The sequence below is a fragment of the Temnothorax nylanderi genome, unplaced genomic scaffold, assembly GCF_030848795.1.
Source record: "Temnothorax nylanderi isolate EJ_2023f unplaced genomic scaffold, tnyl_v1.0 TNYL_tig0523_pilon, whole genome shotgun sequence".
Lineage (NCBI taxonomy): Eukaryota > Metazoa > Arthropoda > Insecta > Hymenoptera > Formicidae > Temnothorax > Temnothorax nylanderi.
Genome location: NW_027249585.1, coordinates 51,313 through 68,632, shown reverse-complemented (window position 1 = coordinate 68,632; position 17,320 = coordinate 51,313). Strand labels below are relative to the sequence as shown.

Genomic DNA, 17,320 nt, shown 5'->3' with positions numbered 1-17,320 from the left:
CATAACGGTATATACATACCTTTAAATGACTCATATTTATGTCATTTTTAAAGCATTTTTAAAATTATTATGAACATATTTTATTTTTTAAAACAATATTTCTAAAAGATTTTACAAATATTATTGAATATATTTATTTGCAATCTTTTAAAAATATTTTTGAAAATATTTTTCTGACATGATCTGACGGACATAGAAACATTCTAAAAATATTTTTGTAAATTATTTTAAATTATTTTAATCTTCCTAAAAAATATTTTAAAAATATTTAAAAAACATTTTGTGCTGTATGGGTGATCCGGTTGACGTGGAACGTCCCATATATATATAATTTATAATGTATAAACAAGCATTTTTTAATGTCACATTAGGTGGGATTATTCTATAAACAAGCATTTTAATGTAACATTAGGTGGGATCATTCCAAAAATTGGTACATACCGAACTTTGAAACACAAACGTTCATAAAATCCCGAGAAAGATATGTCGAAATTTTACTCAACGATGAGGACTACGATTTTATGTGTGATCATGTAATCGATGGAAGAAATTTGTTACCCGCGACGGGTTATCTTGTACTCGTTTGGCAAACTATCGGTATGATGAAAGGGATAACATTCACAACAATACCGATATTATTCCGAGATGTAAATTTTATTCGCGCTACTCATTTGACGAAAAGTGATGCTGTAAAATTGATAATTGCGATACAGAAAGGTATTTATGAGATGACTTACTTTAAAGTAGCATGATCGTAATTATGCGCGTAAAATAATTGAATATATAAAAATATTACAGACGGAAAGTTTGAAATAACCGAAGAAGGTAACGTTGTGGTGACAGGTATAGTGCACGAGACATCGAATCCAGAACAGGAAATGTTTCAAACAGATCTATTACCGGAGAATAGCGACGAAGAAGAACATATGACTGCTCGAGATATCTATAAAGAATTGAGACTGCGCGGTTACCAGTACAGCGGCTGGTTTCGTGGATTACATAGCGCATCTATTTCAGGCAACAAAGGACATATCATTTGGAAAGCAAATTGGGTAACGTTTATGGATACCATGCTACAAATGTATATTATGGGACACGATACCAGGGACTTGTACGTTCCGACGAGTATTCAGAAATTGGTGATCAATCCTAAGCTTCATACGTCGAAGTTACGGAACATCGCTGCTAGCATGGAAAATGCGACAGACAAGGATAAAAGTAAGTGCTCTTCAATCACTTGTTGAGTTATTTTGTTTTGATAAAAATCGCGTAAGAAAATCTCTGTGATATAAAGCGTATTATTTTGTCTTATTACAGAATTACCGATACAAATATACAGAGAACTAGACACGATTATAGCTGGTGGAATAGAGATTCGAGGTCTTAAAGCCACTCAGATATTTCGCCGGAAATTGGCCCAAGATGCTGTTATCGAAGAACACTTATTTGTTGCTCATCATGATCGCGCTAAGATTTCTTTGAACGAAGCAATTCGGATATCGGTGCAACTCGCGCTGGAAGATCACCAAACCATCAAAGTAAAAACCATCGAGCTAGTGGAAGATGTCGATGATGTCGCATTAGAATATCTCTCTTCTTCGTTGTTGGTTGAGGCTTTTGGTGATGTGCCATTGATACAAACGAACATCACTCTATTAACATCGCCGAAACGTTTTAATCCAGCAGATCTATCGCAGAACATTTCAATCGGAGATTTAAACATATCTCCATCTGTAGATGACAAAGCCTTAATGGTTGCAGGATTTAACCTTTTGACCAAACAACAAGCTTCGTTAAAACGACTTTTGTCATTTCTGAGAGAAGGTGGTTATCTGTTGTCACGTGAGAAATGCGACGTAATTGATTACACTAAATATTTACAGCAATTCGAATTAAATGTTATTCTTGAAAAACGCACCGACAAAGAAATGATTGTACTTCTGAAGAAAAAAATTCTGATAGGAAAAAGAATTGTTGTTTACATAAATAATGATAACTTTAATTGGCTGGAAGAGCTAAAGCTGCTTGTGAGCGATGAGAACAAGCTCGAGCAGAAGAGTAGGATTATAATTGTTGGAGAAAGAGATTTCGAGTGCGGTTTGTTGGGTTTCATTAATTGTTTGAGAAAAGAGCCAGGCGGAGAGCTTGTTAGGGGTGTGCTTATTCAAGATGAGAATGCCCCTAAGTTCTCTCTCCAAGACCCTTTCTATAAACAACAATTGGAAAAAGATATGATCATTAATGTATTGCGATCTAATAAGAACTGGGGATCATACAGACATTTGCGATTACCTCGATCGGAAGCCGAACCTGTACCTACCGCTCATGTCTGCCAAACGGTATACCCATAGAAATCCTTTCAAAATATATCGACATTTTATCAATGTACAATAATATTAAATATTTTCAAATCGTTTTTTAAATACTTCTATAATATTTCTCTATTTAAAGTTTTGTTCTATGTATGTCATGTGTTATGAAATAGATGTTTTTCTATAGGTCCGTGGTGATCTAAGTACATTTTGTTGGATAGAGAACAGTTTATCTGTCGAATCTCGTCGTGAGGATTTGGTACGTGTGGTTTACTCATCATTAAATTTCAAAGATGTAATGCTCGCGACTGGTAAATTAGCATCTAGTCAGGCAATCTCACGAGGACGGTTATTTCAATATATACCCCTTGGATTGGAATACGTAGGATTCGATACCAATGGGCAACGTGTAATGGGAATCCGTGATACCGAGTAAGCAATGGTCCAAAATATAATTAGGTACGTTGCGTAATGTTATAGAATTAAAACTAAATTAAGATTATTTTTTCTAGTTGTATCGCAAATGTTATTGAGAAAGATAAAGATTTTTGTTGGAAGATACCTGATGCGTGGACATTTGAAGCGGCTGCGACGGTTCCATGCGTTTATAGCACGGTTTACCTAGCCTTATACATATATGGGAAAATAAAAAAAGGCGATAAAATACTTATACACTCTGGTACTGGCGGCATTGGACAAGCAGCTATTCACCTCGCTCTCAAAGAAAGATGCGAGGTGTTTACTACTGTGGGCACGAGCGACAAACGGAACTTCATTAAGAAGATGTTTCCGACCATTCTGGATGAACATATTGGAAATTCGCGAGATACCAGCTTTGAACAAATAATAATGCGGGAAACGAACGGTCGCGGAGTCGATATAGTATTAAATTCATTGGCAGAAGAAAAGTTAATCGCGTCAATTCGTTGCGTGGCGAAAAACGGTCGTTTTCTGGAGATCGGCAAATTTGATCTCATTTCTAACAATCCGCTAGATATGTCCGTGTTTCAGAGAGGTATTAGCTTTTATGGAATTCTACTCGATAATATGTGTACTGGCAATCACAAGTATAAGTCGCTGCTGTCCAAAATGGTAGCCGATGGTCTTGAAGATGGAACCATTAAACCAATTCAAGTAAAAGTTTTTTCGAAAACAGAAGTCGAAGAAGCTTTCAGATACATGGCGAGTGGAAAACACATGGGGAAGGTACTTTAATATTGATTAATAGTAGTATGAAAAGGATTATTCATAATAGTCTTAAGAATTTACCTATTTTACGTAAAATGTGCATTTTTAACATATAAATATTTTTATAGATAATTATAAATATCCAGGAAAAGGATAAACCTTTAGACAAGTCCATTGTCGCATATCGTCGCTATTACTGTCTCAGAAATAAAAGTTATATTATACTAGGAGGTCTGGGTGGATTCGGTTTGGAGTTAACCGACTGGCTGATATTTCGGGGCGCCAGAAACGTCGTGTTGATATCGCGAACTGGAATAAAAAACGGGTACCAACGCATGAAAGTTCGACTATGGAAATCGTACGGTGTAAACGTTCTGATCATCAAGAATATCGATGTCGCTGACTCCAAGAACTGCAAATACCTCTTGAGAACTGCCGAAAGGGAAGCACCGGTAGACGCGATATTCAATCTCGGAGTGGTGCTGAAGGACAGCGTCCTGAAGAATCAAACCGCGCAGACCTTCGCGGAGTCCTTCCAATCGAAGGCTCGAGCAACGCAAATATTGGACAAGCATTCTAGAAAGATCTGCCCTCAACTGCGGCACTTTGTAGTGTTCTCTTCCGTTTCCTGCGGCAGAGGAAACGCTGGACAGACTAATTATGGTATGGCCAACTCCATCATGGAGAGGGTGTGCGAGAAGAGAGCAGAGGAAGGATTACCTGGATTAGCGATTCAGTGGGGAGCTGTGGGTGACGTGGGTCTTGTCGCTGACATGCAGGAGGACGATAAGGAACTGATTATAGGTGGCACCTTGCAGCAAAAAATATCTTGCTGTCTCGATGAACTCGATAAGTTTTTAATTCAAAGCCGACCGGTTGTAAGCAGCATGGTTGTAGCTGAAAAGAAAGCAGGATCTTTTGGGCTCGACAATCTGGTGAACACTGTCGCTAATATTTTAGGTACATGCTCCAACATGAACTTACTTTTTGTACATACTTAATATATATTTTTTACTAAACCAGTTTAAGTAATAATACATTACAGTATAAATTATAATAATTTTTTATATTATATAGACATAAAGGACATGAAGGTTGTAAGTCAAAATTTAAGTCTGGCCGAATTTGGAATGGACTCCATGATGGTCGTGGAAATTAAGCAAACTTTGGAACGAGAGTTTGACATTTTTTTGACTGCGCCAGAGATACGAAATCTCACCTTTGCAAAGCTCAATAAGATATCCAATGCAAATGTTAGCGACGATAATACGCAAGATAAGAAGAAATTCGATACAGTAGAGCCAGACGTTATAAAATTTTTAGTTGGTGTTCTAAAAAACGAAGATTTTATTTCAGAAGCCTGTTTAGATTTCTCAACTAAAAAACCAAAAACTACGACCGAAGTATTCCTTATACCAGGTATCGACGGATGTGGAACCATATTCAATCATTTAATACCAAATATTAAATTTTCAATAACGACCTTGCATTATAATACAAACAACATCGATGCTACAAACATTATATCGGAGACGACTGATCATCTCACAAACGTATGCAATTAGTAATTTCGTATTATATTGACGAAGAATTTTTTTGTTTAAGAGGCATAAAATTTATTAGATACACTCGCTCTTTTTTTTAGTACATATTACCAAAATTGAGAGGTGGGAAAGATTTCGTAATGGTGGGATACTCTTTCGGATCTATAATTGCAATTGAGTTAACCAGAAGATTGGAGGCTATGAATTTTAAAGGCCGACTAGTTCTCATTGACGGCGCTCCTGAACAAATACAAATGATGTACAAACATTATACATCAAATTCTAATGAAGACCTTCAGATTGTTGTTCTAACCAATATCATGGAGGTTTATTCAGCAAGAAGCAGTAAAAAAGTATTTTTTTTTTCTTAATTTTAAGTACCAAAATTAAATATTATAATTTTTGTCTTCTTTATAGGGGTAGTATCAGTATCAATCTTATACTCTTTTGTTTCAAATATTTCTCATTTTAAAGTAAAACTTACACTACCGTTTATTAATTTCAATACATCCCTAGATTCTTTGACTTCTCTGTAAAGGATAAACATAATACGTGTGTTTTACACAGAAATGAATGCTGTTATAAACACTTTTAACACTTGCATGCATTAGGTGACCTTGCGCGCGTATTTTCTTTATTTTCAGGGATCAGACACTATTCGGCTGTTAGCTCCGTTTTTTTTAAACTACAGTTTTCAAGGATTTTTATATAAATAATATATAAAAATACGATGCATGCAAGTGAAGTGTTTATAACAGCAAGTGCATTCATTTCTGTGCAAAACACATGTTAATCAAGAGACACGGTAGTGTCTCGCGCCAAGTATACGCGGAGCGAGACCGACCGTGACTCTTTTACGCGACGCGACGGGTTGCGAGTACTCGAGATGTTGAGATTCTCTTAACGTTGATGCGGATAGAGTGGTCGGGTGCATATAAATAGCCAGGAACATGTATCTATGACGACGCTTTATTCTAATACTTTCCTTCGCACGCTATTGCTTTCGCTCTCAAATGCCGATCGGAACGAACTGTCCTCGGTAATCGCGGACGGACACGAACGCGATCTACTTACTACGGGCGAGCGCGAACGCTAACTACGCTCTCTTTCGCAACACACTCGAATGCTACTGCGGATCGGTAACTCCGAGTGTACCAACGGCAGTACGATACCCCTTTATTTTTCACAACACACGTATCGTGTTCATCCTTTACAGAGAAATCAAGACGAATCTGGCGGTGTATTGAAATTAATGAGCGGTAGTGTATATTAAAAACAAAATATATAATTTGGTAGATTCTAATGGAATTGAAGAAATGTAAAACCTGGGAAGAAAGATATAATATTTTCGCCAAACAATTCTTAGCTACGAATACGTTACTCTCACCTGCAAATTTAAAGACGTTGTGTACAACAGTTTATAAAAATGTATCCGCAATTCGGCAATATGATCCCTCTACATTGCCGCCTATTAAATCTTCCATAATATTGCTAAAATCTGCGAACTCCTTGCATATACCATTTAAAGAAGATTATGGTTTGCAGAAGGTATTTCAAAAAGATTGATCTAATCTGTATTTAATAAGTTTCAAATTCCAACGAAACTTTTTGTTAATAAAATACATAATTATTTAAGGTAACTCAAAATCTGGTGAAAGTACATTACATTGAGAGTACTCATGTGATGATCCTGAAAAGCGAGAAAGTGCTAACTGCAATTAATGGAGAACCTGCCATTTAAAGTATAATGTCATAATATATACCAGATAACAATATTGTCTGGATTAATTCTGACAATGAGACATCTTACTCTATCTAGAACCCTCTCCTTTGAGAATTCTAGATAGAGTAAAAGATGTGTCTCTCATTGTCGGAATACTTGTGGTTACGGGGATAATATTATTATAATATGTTATAATGAACCATAAATTAAAGTACATTCAACAAACTATTTGAAATACTTATGATCTATGCAGCGCGAATCCCTTTCTAAAAAAAGGCATATGGAAAGTCCATTCTTGCTTTTTTTCCGCGATGCTGATTGGTTTTCTCACTGCGCTTACTTTGTGAAGTTTATTTTCGTTTGTCATCGCATATTTTGACAGTTTTGTATGTTAAGGGGTTAATAGTGTAATGTAATAGTAATAGTATAATATTGAAGTTAAATATAGCGCACGCGTAACGCATGTCTGTAATGTTTAGTTTAAAAACGGCACGCACACACAGTCACATTATCACAAAGTTCTTGTCGATGAATAGACGCGTTGTTGCTGGTTTTAATTCCTCAACCGCGTTTTTAACCAATATATTTAAAAGTGGGTCTTATTTAATGCCAAGCTTTATTCGGTTCAGGTAATAACCTTATATAATATTTACTAATAATATATACTTCGATATTCGGACATTTTAACAGATAATAAAATTTACTTTTTTTCGTCAACTGCTTCGTGCTAATTCGGACGCGAGCCTACGATCTCGGATAAAATAAAGGATAAAGTTCCGAAAACGTCCACCTCCGATTTCGATCAAATTTTATAAAATGCTTTAGTTTGGGTTAAAATGAAACCCCTTAAAGGCGACTCCTACAAATGGCGACTTAAAAAAAGCCATTTTTTAAGATAAAATAGTAAAAAAAGAATGGTAATTATTTAGTTTAGGGGAGCAACCTCCTGCGACTTTGACCTCGATATATATTATAGAGAGCATTCTTTTAAGTATAACCTTCTGTCGTAGCCCGACCAGCTTTTGGGAATATGAACACGTTCAATAATCAATGTACGTGATCAAAGTAAAAAAGAAAGATATTAATACAAGATGAGACAATTAAATTATTAAATTATTAAAGATTCGAGGAACACGTGACGGGAAGAAAGCGAGTCATAGTTTTGTTCCAGAATGCTGAGACAGCAATAGAGTCGCGCGGAACAGATACGGATATTTTATATATGGGTATCTAATATTTTAAAGGACGATGGATAAAATGGGCCAATTTTGGGCTAAAAAGTGTAACTACGCAAGTTATACATATGTACCTATACCTATACTTTTATGTTTTTTGGGTCGCTGAATACAATGGCATTTTTATCCGCCTGAACCCGTGAGAAAGTAGTCAAAATTCGCCTTAAGAGGGTCAAAATAAATTACTTTCAAAGTAATTCGATTAATGACGATTTTGTTTCAATTATTTATATGTACAATGTATGTACACGGTGCTTCCGCAACATACACATCAGTATGACGGGTTGCCCATTCGAGCAGGCGCGCATGGTCGTTCACAATTGCGTTGACTTCGGTGCATCACCTATAATCACTCGCATATCTTTTTTACAATAAAATGAACTTTGTAGCGCCCGAAGTTGCAATACAATTGTGACGGATTTCCGTAGCAGTAACGTTAAAACAGAAGTCGAGATGACAATACAGGTTATGAAATAAATTTTATTAAGAAAACGAAAGACATCTTTTCTCTTACGAAAAAAGCTCGTACCACAGTCCATCATAATCATTATATATTATAATTTTATTACTTAAATTATTTTTTTGCACACAATGTTTATGCACAGGACAAAAGTCAGCAATTAGCATATGTGTGCAAATTTAAATTATAAGTCGGCTAATAAATTTCATTCAATGTAAGTTTAAATAATGGCATAAATCACCATTAACAAATCTTACAATATTTATTTTGTTACATTAATAAATAATTTATCATTAAATTGATAATTAATTTAATATATCAATACTAATAAGCATTATATAATTCTTTATATAAATGATGCTGCTGCATCTTAAAAATCTTAATCTTAATCTCATAAACAAGAGGTTTATTAGTATAAAATACACATTTTAAATATGATGCTAATGAATAGTTTATATAAGGCAAATTATCATAATATTTAATGAATACTTTTCAGTAATAAATTCCTTGTAGATTTATATGAGATTCAGTAGCATTATTTACATAAAGATGCTTATTAGCATCAGTATATTGAATTAATTATTAATGTTAATGATGAAATATTAATATTCTGAAATAAATGTTGTTAGACATAAGATCCGCTGATAATCGTTTTCCCAGCTTTCTTCGTAAGAGAAAAAAATAAGGCATCCCTCGTTTGTCACGTTTACTTTATAAAATGTATTTTCATACCTTGTCACTTTGGCTTCTGTTTTAACCGATCAATGTTGAAGTCTATTAAAATTGAATGTTTTGCATAATTTAAGTGAATGTCTCGTATTTTGATGGAAATTTGTCGAAAGCGCAGAGATTATTAAACAAATCATCAGTAATCAGTAATATAAATATTAAGATTCGAAGTGTAGGCTTCTTATGGAATAACCAAGTATAGATAGCGGGCTAAATAAAAGCCAGGCGCGGTTGGTGGTGCGCGAATATTATAATAATTAATTTTAACATATAATTTTTCCAACAAAAATCTGTTTAAATATAGCCAGTTATACAGCTTCTGAAAGTTAAATTAATCGGGGCGAGGGAAGGAATTTTACTACTCCAATGAATTTGTGTTGGAAAAATTATGTGCTAAAATTAATTATTATAATATTCGCGCACCACCAACCGCGCCTTGTTTTTATTTAGCCCGCTATCTATACTTGATAAATATATTAAGTATGATAAGATAACTCGATAACTTTATTAATATTAAAAAAATTTCGATATTATTAATATTAGAGATAGTCAATAACTTTATTAGTATTTATATAATAACTTTATTGATATAACATTAATATAATCTATAAGAAATATGTGTTTGTTCCGCCAATAATAAATAACAAAAGGTGCGTATATTTAATCGACTATAATTGGCCAAAATTTTCAAAATTACACGACGTTTCGACCCAAGCTTCGGGTCCTTCTCAAGTAATCTAACAACAAACAATTAAAAAAACCGCAGCGTCAATACAGCGGGTAAAAATATGTACGGAATTTAAATCGTGAGTAACACTTAAAAATACCTGATGAGGAAAAAGTGCCATTATCAAACAATTCTCAGTCAACTGTTCGTGAAATTTTGATAGAAAAGTCACAGAGTGCTAAAAAATATATTCGTCAGTAAGTTGTCAAAAAAGTAAAAAGGAACACGAACAAAGAAAAAACTTAGTTACACAGAGAAAGTTTTCCAAAGGCACCGGTTCGTATCATGCTCGCTGAGTTAACGAAGTATCGTCAGAACGGCACAGCAATTACATGTTTATGCGATGGACGTCGGAAACGAACTGAACATATCGCGTCATGTAGTTGAGAACAGATCGAAAGGTGACAGAGCGGGTAACCACAATACAAATTATAAACAAGAGATGACGTTGTCATAAATAGGATTTAAGTTATCCGTATCTTTCTGTAAATTAATGGTATCAGAATATTTCTTGATTAGAAACATTTCAGCGATTTCTCTTTTTTTAGTATTTTTTTCTTTATGAAGTATCTCAACTTCAGACCATTTAAATTCGTGGCCGAGAGAAACGCGGTGCTTGCTGACCACGGAATGCTGATGATCAATCTTTTTAATATCATTGAAATGTTCCGTGACGCGCGTTTTCAAGTATCGCTTCGTTTGACCAATGTAGGAAGCACAACAATCGTTACAGTTGATTCTATAAACTACCTCAGTAGACTGGTTTTTATCGAGACGATCCTTGCCCTTTTTTATGATAGTATCTAATTTTTTGGGGACAGTATAAACTGTAGTAATACCAACATTATTGAGTGTGCGACTTATAGTCCCGCCAAGATCTTTAACATATGGTAGTACCACGCAACGTCGAGGATCAAATTGAACCGGCGAGCTAGCAATATCTGGTTTGTGTCGCAGCTGCTTAATTCTATTGTTGATGTGCTTATTAATGAGATCCATTGGGAAGGAGTTATTCACCAAAATTTTTTTGACTAAATTAATGTTTGAATCATGGTAGCGAGCATCAGACAATAGAACAGCATGATCGACTAAGCTCGTAATTGTATTCACTTTATATTTCAATGGATGGCTAGAGAAATAATTCGTGTAACGGCCGGAGAACGTTGGTTTTCTATACCAATTCGAGGTCAATCTATTTCCATCGCGGATGACTATCGTGTCGAGAAACGGGAGGCCATCGTTATTTTCTAGTTCATATGTGAAATTTAATCGCGGGTGGTAACTATTGAACACATCGAGTATGTCATTTAGTCTTGACATCGGAATTATAGCAAAACTATCGTCTACATACCTACAATAAAAAGGAAGGTCAAAGTCAAGAGCACCAAGGCAATGGGTCTCCAAATCCTCCATTACAATGTCAGCCGCCTTGGGAGAGAAAGGAGACCCCATTGGACTGCCAAAAACTTGCTCATAATACTGTCCATTGAAACAAAAGCTGGTAGAGGTCAGTACCCATTCCACGGCGTGAAGAAATTGAGGTAGGGAGAATCTTGTGTGAGGTGAAATGAGATGCCAACGTTTTTCAATGCCTTGAAGAACTAGTTCTTTTGGGATGTTCGTAAAAAGTGAAGTGACATCAAAGGAAGCTAGGACATGATCAGCATTTATAGTTATATCCCTAATGGTTTGCACGAACGACCAGCTGTCCTTAATGTAAGATTTAGGCTTCGGTAACAGCTCGTCCAAAATCGAGTGTAAGTAACAAGCTATATTGTATAGCGGACTCCCAACGGACGAGACTATAATACGTAAAGGAAAGCCAGCTTTATGGACCTTTGGCAGTCCATAGCATCGAGGAAGATTGCCATTGGTGCACCTTAACCGGCAGTAAGTAGAGTAGTCAATAATGTCGTTGTCATGCCAAGATTTAACTAATTGATTGAGCCTTGTGATTAGTTTTTTATTAGGATTATTCTTTAATTTGTTGTACGTTGATTCATCATTAAGTAGATCAATCATTCTATTGTTATAATCAGTTCTATCCATAATGACAGTTATCTGACCTTTGTCGGCCTTCGTGACAAAAATATCAGGATTATTACGTAAAAATCTTTGGCAATTACTGAACTCTCTTAAAATGTAGCGGTCTATGTATTCAACATGGATGTTCTTATTTAAAAACAATTTTAAGGAGTTCGCGATCGAGCTACGTATCGCATTTATAGCGGCTGGAGGCATTTTATAACTGCTGGTTTCAAAGTTTTTTATGGTGTCTAAGGTAGTAAGTAGACGGTCCTTTTTATCGCGGTTGGTGACAGGAATACCAAAATTATCACCTAAACTTAAGATGTGAGTTATGTTATCAGGAATGTTTATATTGGAAATGTTAATAAGCCACTTCTTTCTGTCATTATTGAAAAACGTCTTATAATCCTGTTTAGAAAATATTCTATTGAATTTATTAGTAGCCTTATGTTTCTGCTGGACATTGTGCTTCATGATTTTTCGATTGTTACTGTTAAAAAACTCAATCAATAGTTTATGTGGTAAAAGAGAGGAAAGATCGTCACGAATGTACTCGATTTCGGATTTAAGAAAGTTTAAATGGTTGTTTAAATCTCTAATTTCTAAGTTTAAAATAGCGCGTTTGTATCGCTCCTTAAATATAATGAACCTGTGTTTCGCGCTGTGGCTCCTAAAGCTAATATTAATACGCAGGTGGAGGATGTGCGGTGGCAATACATCGTGTCGTCTGCAGCGGAGTAGAAAAATAAGTTGATGTCGAGCCGTACTCATCTTCATGGTGTTATTGGTCCACGCTTTCATTAGTGTGACAACATGCCGTCCAAATCGTTTGTTGATCATATGGAAGAATCCATTATCATTGTAAGACATCATTGTTTAAGTCGATGATGTGTAAATATAAGAAATATGTGTTTGTTCCGCCAATAATAAATAACAAAAGGTGCGTATATTTAATCGACTATAATTGGCCAAAATTTTCAAAATTACACGACGTTTCGACCCAAGCTTCGGGTCCTTCTCAAGTAATCTAACAACAAACAATTAAAAAAACCGCAGCGTCAATACAGCGGGTAAAAATATGTACGGAATTTAAATCGTGAGTAACACTTAAAAATACCTGATGAGGAAAAAGTGCCATTATCAAACAATTCTCAGTCAACTGTTCGTGAAATTTTGATAGAAAAGTCACAGAGTGCTAAAAAATATATTCGTCAGTAAGTTGTCAAAAAAGTAAAAAGGAACACGAAATATTATCTTTTAACAAGATGGCCATCCTGCTCATACATCCCTTCTCGCTCGTAATATACTAAATCAAAGATTTCCTAACAGATGGATAGGCATCCATAGCACTCTGCATGAATGGCCCCCACGCTCTCCTGACCTAACACCTATGGATTTTTTTGTATGGGGTTACATACGAGATCAGGTTTATGAGACATTGCCACCTTGTAGAAACGAGTTTATACAAAAAATAGAAGCAGCCTGTCAAGAAATTACACCCGTAATGTTATCGAAAGTGCGAGAAAGCATAATGCGGAGAATCGCGTTATGTGCGGAAGAAAATGGAGGTTATTTTGAACACCTTCTATAATCTTCTGTAAAGATAAAATACAAATATGATGATTATATTAATGTTATATCAATAAAGTTATTATATAAATACTAATAAAGTTATTGACTATCTCTAATATTAATAATATCGAAATTTTTTTAATATTAATAAAGTTATCGAGTTATCTTATCATACTTAATATATTTATCAAGTATAGATAGCGGGCTAAATAAAAACAAGGCGCGGTTGGTGGTGCGCGAATATTATAATAATTAATTTTAGCACATAATTTTTCCAACACAAATTCATTGGAGTAGTAAAATTCCTTCCCTCGCCCCGATTAATTTAACTTTCAGAAGCTGTATAACTGGCTATATTTAAACAAATTTTTGTTGGAAAAATTATATGTTAAAATTAATTATTATAATATTCGCCAGCTAAGGTCCATCTAGCGAAACCACTGCCAAGGGAACGGGCTTGGAAAAATTAGCGGGGAAAGAAGACCCTGTTGAGCTTGACTCTAGTCTGGCACTGTTTTTTATTGGCGCCTGGCTTTTATTTAGCCCGCTATCTATACTTGGTTATTCCATAAGAAGCCTACACTTCGAATCTTAATATTTATATTACTGATTACTGATGATTTGTTTAATAATCTCTGCGCTTTCGACAAATTTCCATCAAAATACGAGACATTCACTTAAATTATGCAAAACATTCAATTTTAATAGTCTTCAACATTGATCGGTTAAAACAGAAGCCAAAGTGACAAGGTATAAAAATACATTTTATAAAGTAAACGTGACAAACGAGGGATGCCTTATTTTTTTCTCTTACGAAGAAAGCTGGGAAAACGATTATCAGCGGATCTTATGTCTAACAACATTTATTTCAGAATATTAATATTTCATCATTAACATTAATAATTAATTCAATATACTGATGCTAATAAGCATCTTTATGTAAATAATGCTACTGAAAATCTCATATAAATCTACAAGGAATTTATTACTGAAAAGTATTCATTAAATATTATGATAATTTGCCTTATATAAACTATTCATTAGCATCATATTTACAATGTGTATTTTATACTAATAAACCTCTTGTTTATGAGATTAAGATTAAGATTTTTAAGATGCAGCAGCATCTTTTATATAAAGAATTATATAATGCTTATTAGTATTGATATATTAAATTAATTATCAATTTAATGATAAATTATTTATTAATGTAACAAAATAAATATTGTAAGATTTGTTAATGGTGATTTATGCCATTATTTAAACTTACATTGAATGAAATTTATTAGCCGACTTATAATTTAAATTTGCACACATATGCTAATTGCTGACTTTTGTCCTGTGCATAAACATTGTGTGCAAAAAATAATTTAAGTAATAAAATTATAATATATAATGATTATGATGGACTGTGGTACGAGCTTTTTTCGTAAGAGAAAAGATGTCTTTCGTTTTCTTAATAAAATTTATTTCATAACCTGTATTGTCATCTCGACTTCTGTTTTAACGTTACTGCTACGGAAATCCGTCACAATTGTATTGCAACTTCGGGCGCTACAAAGTTCATTTTATTGTAAAAAAGATATGCGAGTGATTATAGGTGATGCACCGAAGTCAACGCAATTGTGAACGACCATGCGCGCCTGCTCGAATGGGCAACCCGTCATACTGATGTGTATGTTGCGGAAGCACCCTGTACACGGTAAAATCATTTTTGTATTTGAGTGGATTTCTATCCGTGTAAAAATTTTTGTGTTAAATTTTTAACATACACTGGTGTTAATGTAACGTGTTGTTAGTGTGTCTTTTTTTACTTTTCTGCGTTAAATTAATATTTAATGTCTCTAAGAGTTAAAATAATACAATTTATATGTAAATGCATGAATTCTTGGTAACATATTTTATATGTTAAAATGAACACCTAAATTGTGTTACTTTCCTCTCTATATGAGATTTCCATCTGTTGCAACCAGATTGAACTACAAAGTATTTCTATTTATTAGAGTAAAATATACGTGTCTGAATTACAAAGAAAACGTGTCTTCTTATAGAGAGATCTCGACAAGAAGAACCCGGAATAATGAAATGTAGAGTGGGAGCAACTTAATGATTTAGAATATTTAGCAATGCCATCTGGCTTAATTACAAAGTAACCTTTTCTCAACAAGCCCCCTTACTCTTAATTAAACAGGTTACATACAAATCAACTTTAAACAATATTTAAATCTTGGGCCGGGAAGCGGCTTAGTTAGGATGTCTGCTAGTTGTTCTTCTGTCGCCAGGTATTCCACATTGATCATCTCCTTCTACTGTTGCATATCTCGAACATAATGGTAGCGCACATCTATGTGCTTAGTCCTCTGGTGACTCTGCGGATTCTGCACGAGCTTTAAAGCTCCCTGATTGTCACAATTAATTGGAATTGCATCTTGATGTTGGTTCAAGTCAATTAATATTTGTCTAAGCCACATAGATTGCTTTGTGGCCTCAGCTAATGAAATATATTCAGCCTCAGTTGTTGATAAGGCTGTGATTCGTTGTAGCTTAGAACTCCAGGATACTGCTCCTCCATTCACCATAAAAATAAAGCCAGAGGTTGACTTTCTTGTCTCTTGATCTCCCGCGTAGTCGGAATCACGAAATTCTTCTAGCTTATTCGTTCCATTTCCGTAATAAGTAATTCCAAGATCTAAAGTTCCCTTAAGATATCTTAGAATATGTTTTACAGCTGCCCAATGAGTTTTGTCATAGGCATTCATGAATTGGATATCTGGACGGCTTCCAATCATTAAATAAATCAAACTGCCAACTGCTTCCTTGTAAGGATAATTCTCATTGTTTTATTTTTCAGTTGATTTAACTAACTTTGCATTGATGTCTATTGGAGTCGATAGCGCCTTACAATCCTCCATGTTGAATCTTTTCAATACCCTTTCTAAGTAGGATCTTTGATGTATCTTCAATGTGTTGTTGACAGCATCTCGCTCAATTCGCAAACAGTTCGCCTCTTCTACCGTGATTTCGAAGTGTTCTTCAAAATAGTCCAGTATTTTCTTTGTCGCATCTTTAGAATTACTGCAAAGTAGTCCATCGTCGACATAGACCCCAATGACAATGATAATTCCATCAGCATTCATAAAGTAGACGCATTGATCAGAGTATATACGCTTTAAACCAAGATTTTCCAGGAACTTTCAGCTATTTAGCTTTTCAATTAAAGTAATTTAAATCGACCTGACTGGCAATATATATAACGTCTTTTTCGATATGAACATTGAAAAACTGTGAGCCAACTTGGTTTGTCGGATTCACACAGAATATTTTTTCGCAATAAAAATTTTAAACTATTTAATTTAGAAATTACATCAACTGACCAAAACCCATGGTCGAAATTAATAATGTCTCGATGATTGATCCGAAAAAAAGTTCTGTGAGAATCCGACAAACCAAGTTGGCTCACAGTTTTTCAATGTTCATATCGAAAAAGACGTTATATATATTGCCAGTCAGGTCGATTTAAATTACTTTAATTGTTATTCTATGTACTGGCGAAAGAAATTTATCATTCTGTTTATTATACACCGTCGACCTAGTAATCGGTGCTCCATCTTATAGTTTGTTATTGCGATGAATATTACCACAGCCCCAGTGGTCGAATTGGCACGACACCCGCACGGTATACGGGAGGTTCCAGGTTCAAACCCTGGCTGGGGTAATATTTTTTCGCAATAAAAATTTTAAACTATTTAATTTAGAAATTACATCAACTGACCAAAACCCATGGTCGAAATTAATAATGTCT

The 17,320-nt window shown here is 34.6% G+C and overlaps 2 protein-coding genes across 5 annotated transcripts in view; one reads left to right on the top strand and one right to left on the bottom strand.

Moving 5' to 3' along the window:
* Positions 1-6,995, top strand: part of LOC139783628 (fatty acid synthase-like) — a 36,310-nt gene extending 29,315 nt beyond the window's left edge. For all 4 annotated transcript variants that reach the window (XM_071722782.1, XM_071722779.1, XM_071722781.1 and 1 more), the window contains 10 exons: positions 413-717; positions 799-1,218; positions 1,318-2,339; positions 2,500-2,744; positions 2,825-3,518; positions 3,629-4,460; positions 4,578-5,053; positions 5,146-5,397; positions 6,341-6,592; positions 6,681-6,995. In XM_071722782.1, the coding sequence (XP_071578883.1) occupies positions 413-717; positions 799-1,218; positions 1,318-2,339; positions 2,500-2,744; positions 2,825-3,518; positions 3,629-4,460; positions 4,578-5,053; positions 5,146-5,397; positions 6,341-6,592; positions 6,681-6,785 (4,603 nt within the window). In that variant the 3' untranslated portion in view covers positions 6,786-6,995. The remainder of the gene's footprint in view (positions 1-412; positions 718-798; positions 1,219-1,317; positions 2,340-2,499; positions 2,745-2,824; positions 3,519-3,628; positions 4,461-4,577; positions 5,054-5,145; positions 5,398-6,340; positions 6,593-6,680) is intronic.
* Positions 6,996-10,347: 3,352 nt separating this feature from the next.
* LOC139783630 (uncharacterized) lies at positions 10,348-12,816 on the bottom strand. Its single transcript, XM_071722784.1, has 2 exons — positions 10,669-12,816; positions 10,348-10,401 (listed from the first exon to the last, which is right to left on the bottom strand). The coding sequence occupies exons 1-2, from the start codon at positions 12,814-12,816 to the stop codon at positions 10,348-10,350; spliced, it is 2,202 nt and encodes a 733-aa protein (XP_071578885.1).
* Between the last annotated feature and the right edge of the window lie 4,504 nt (positions 12,817-17,320).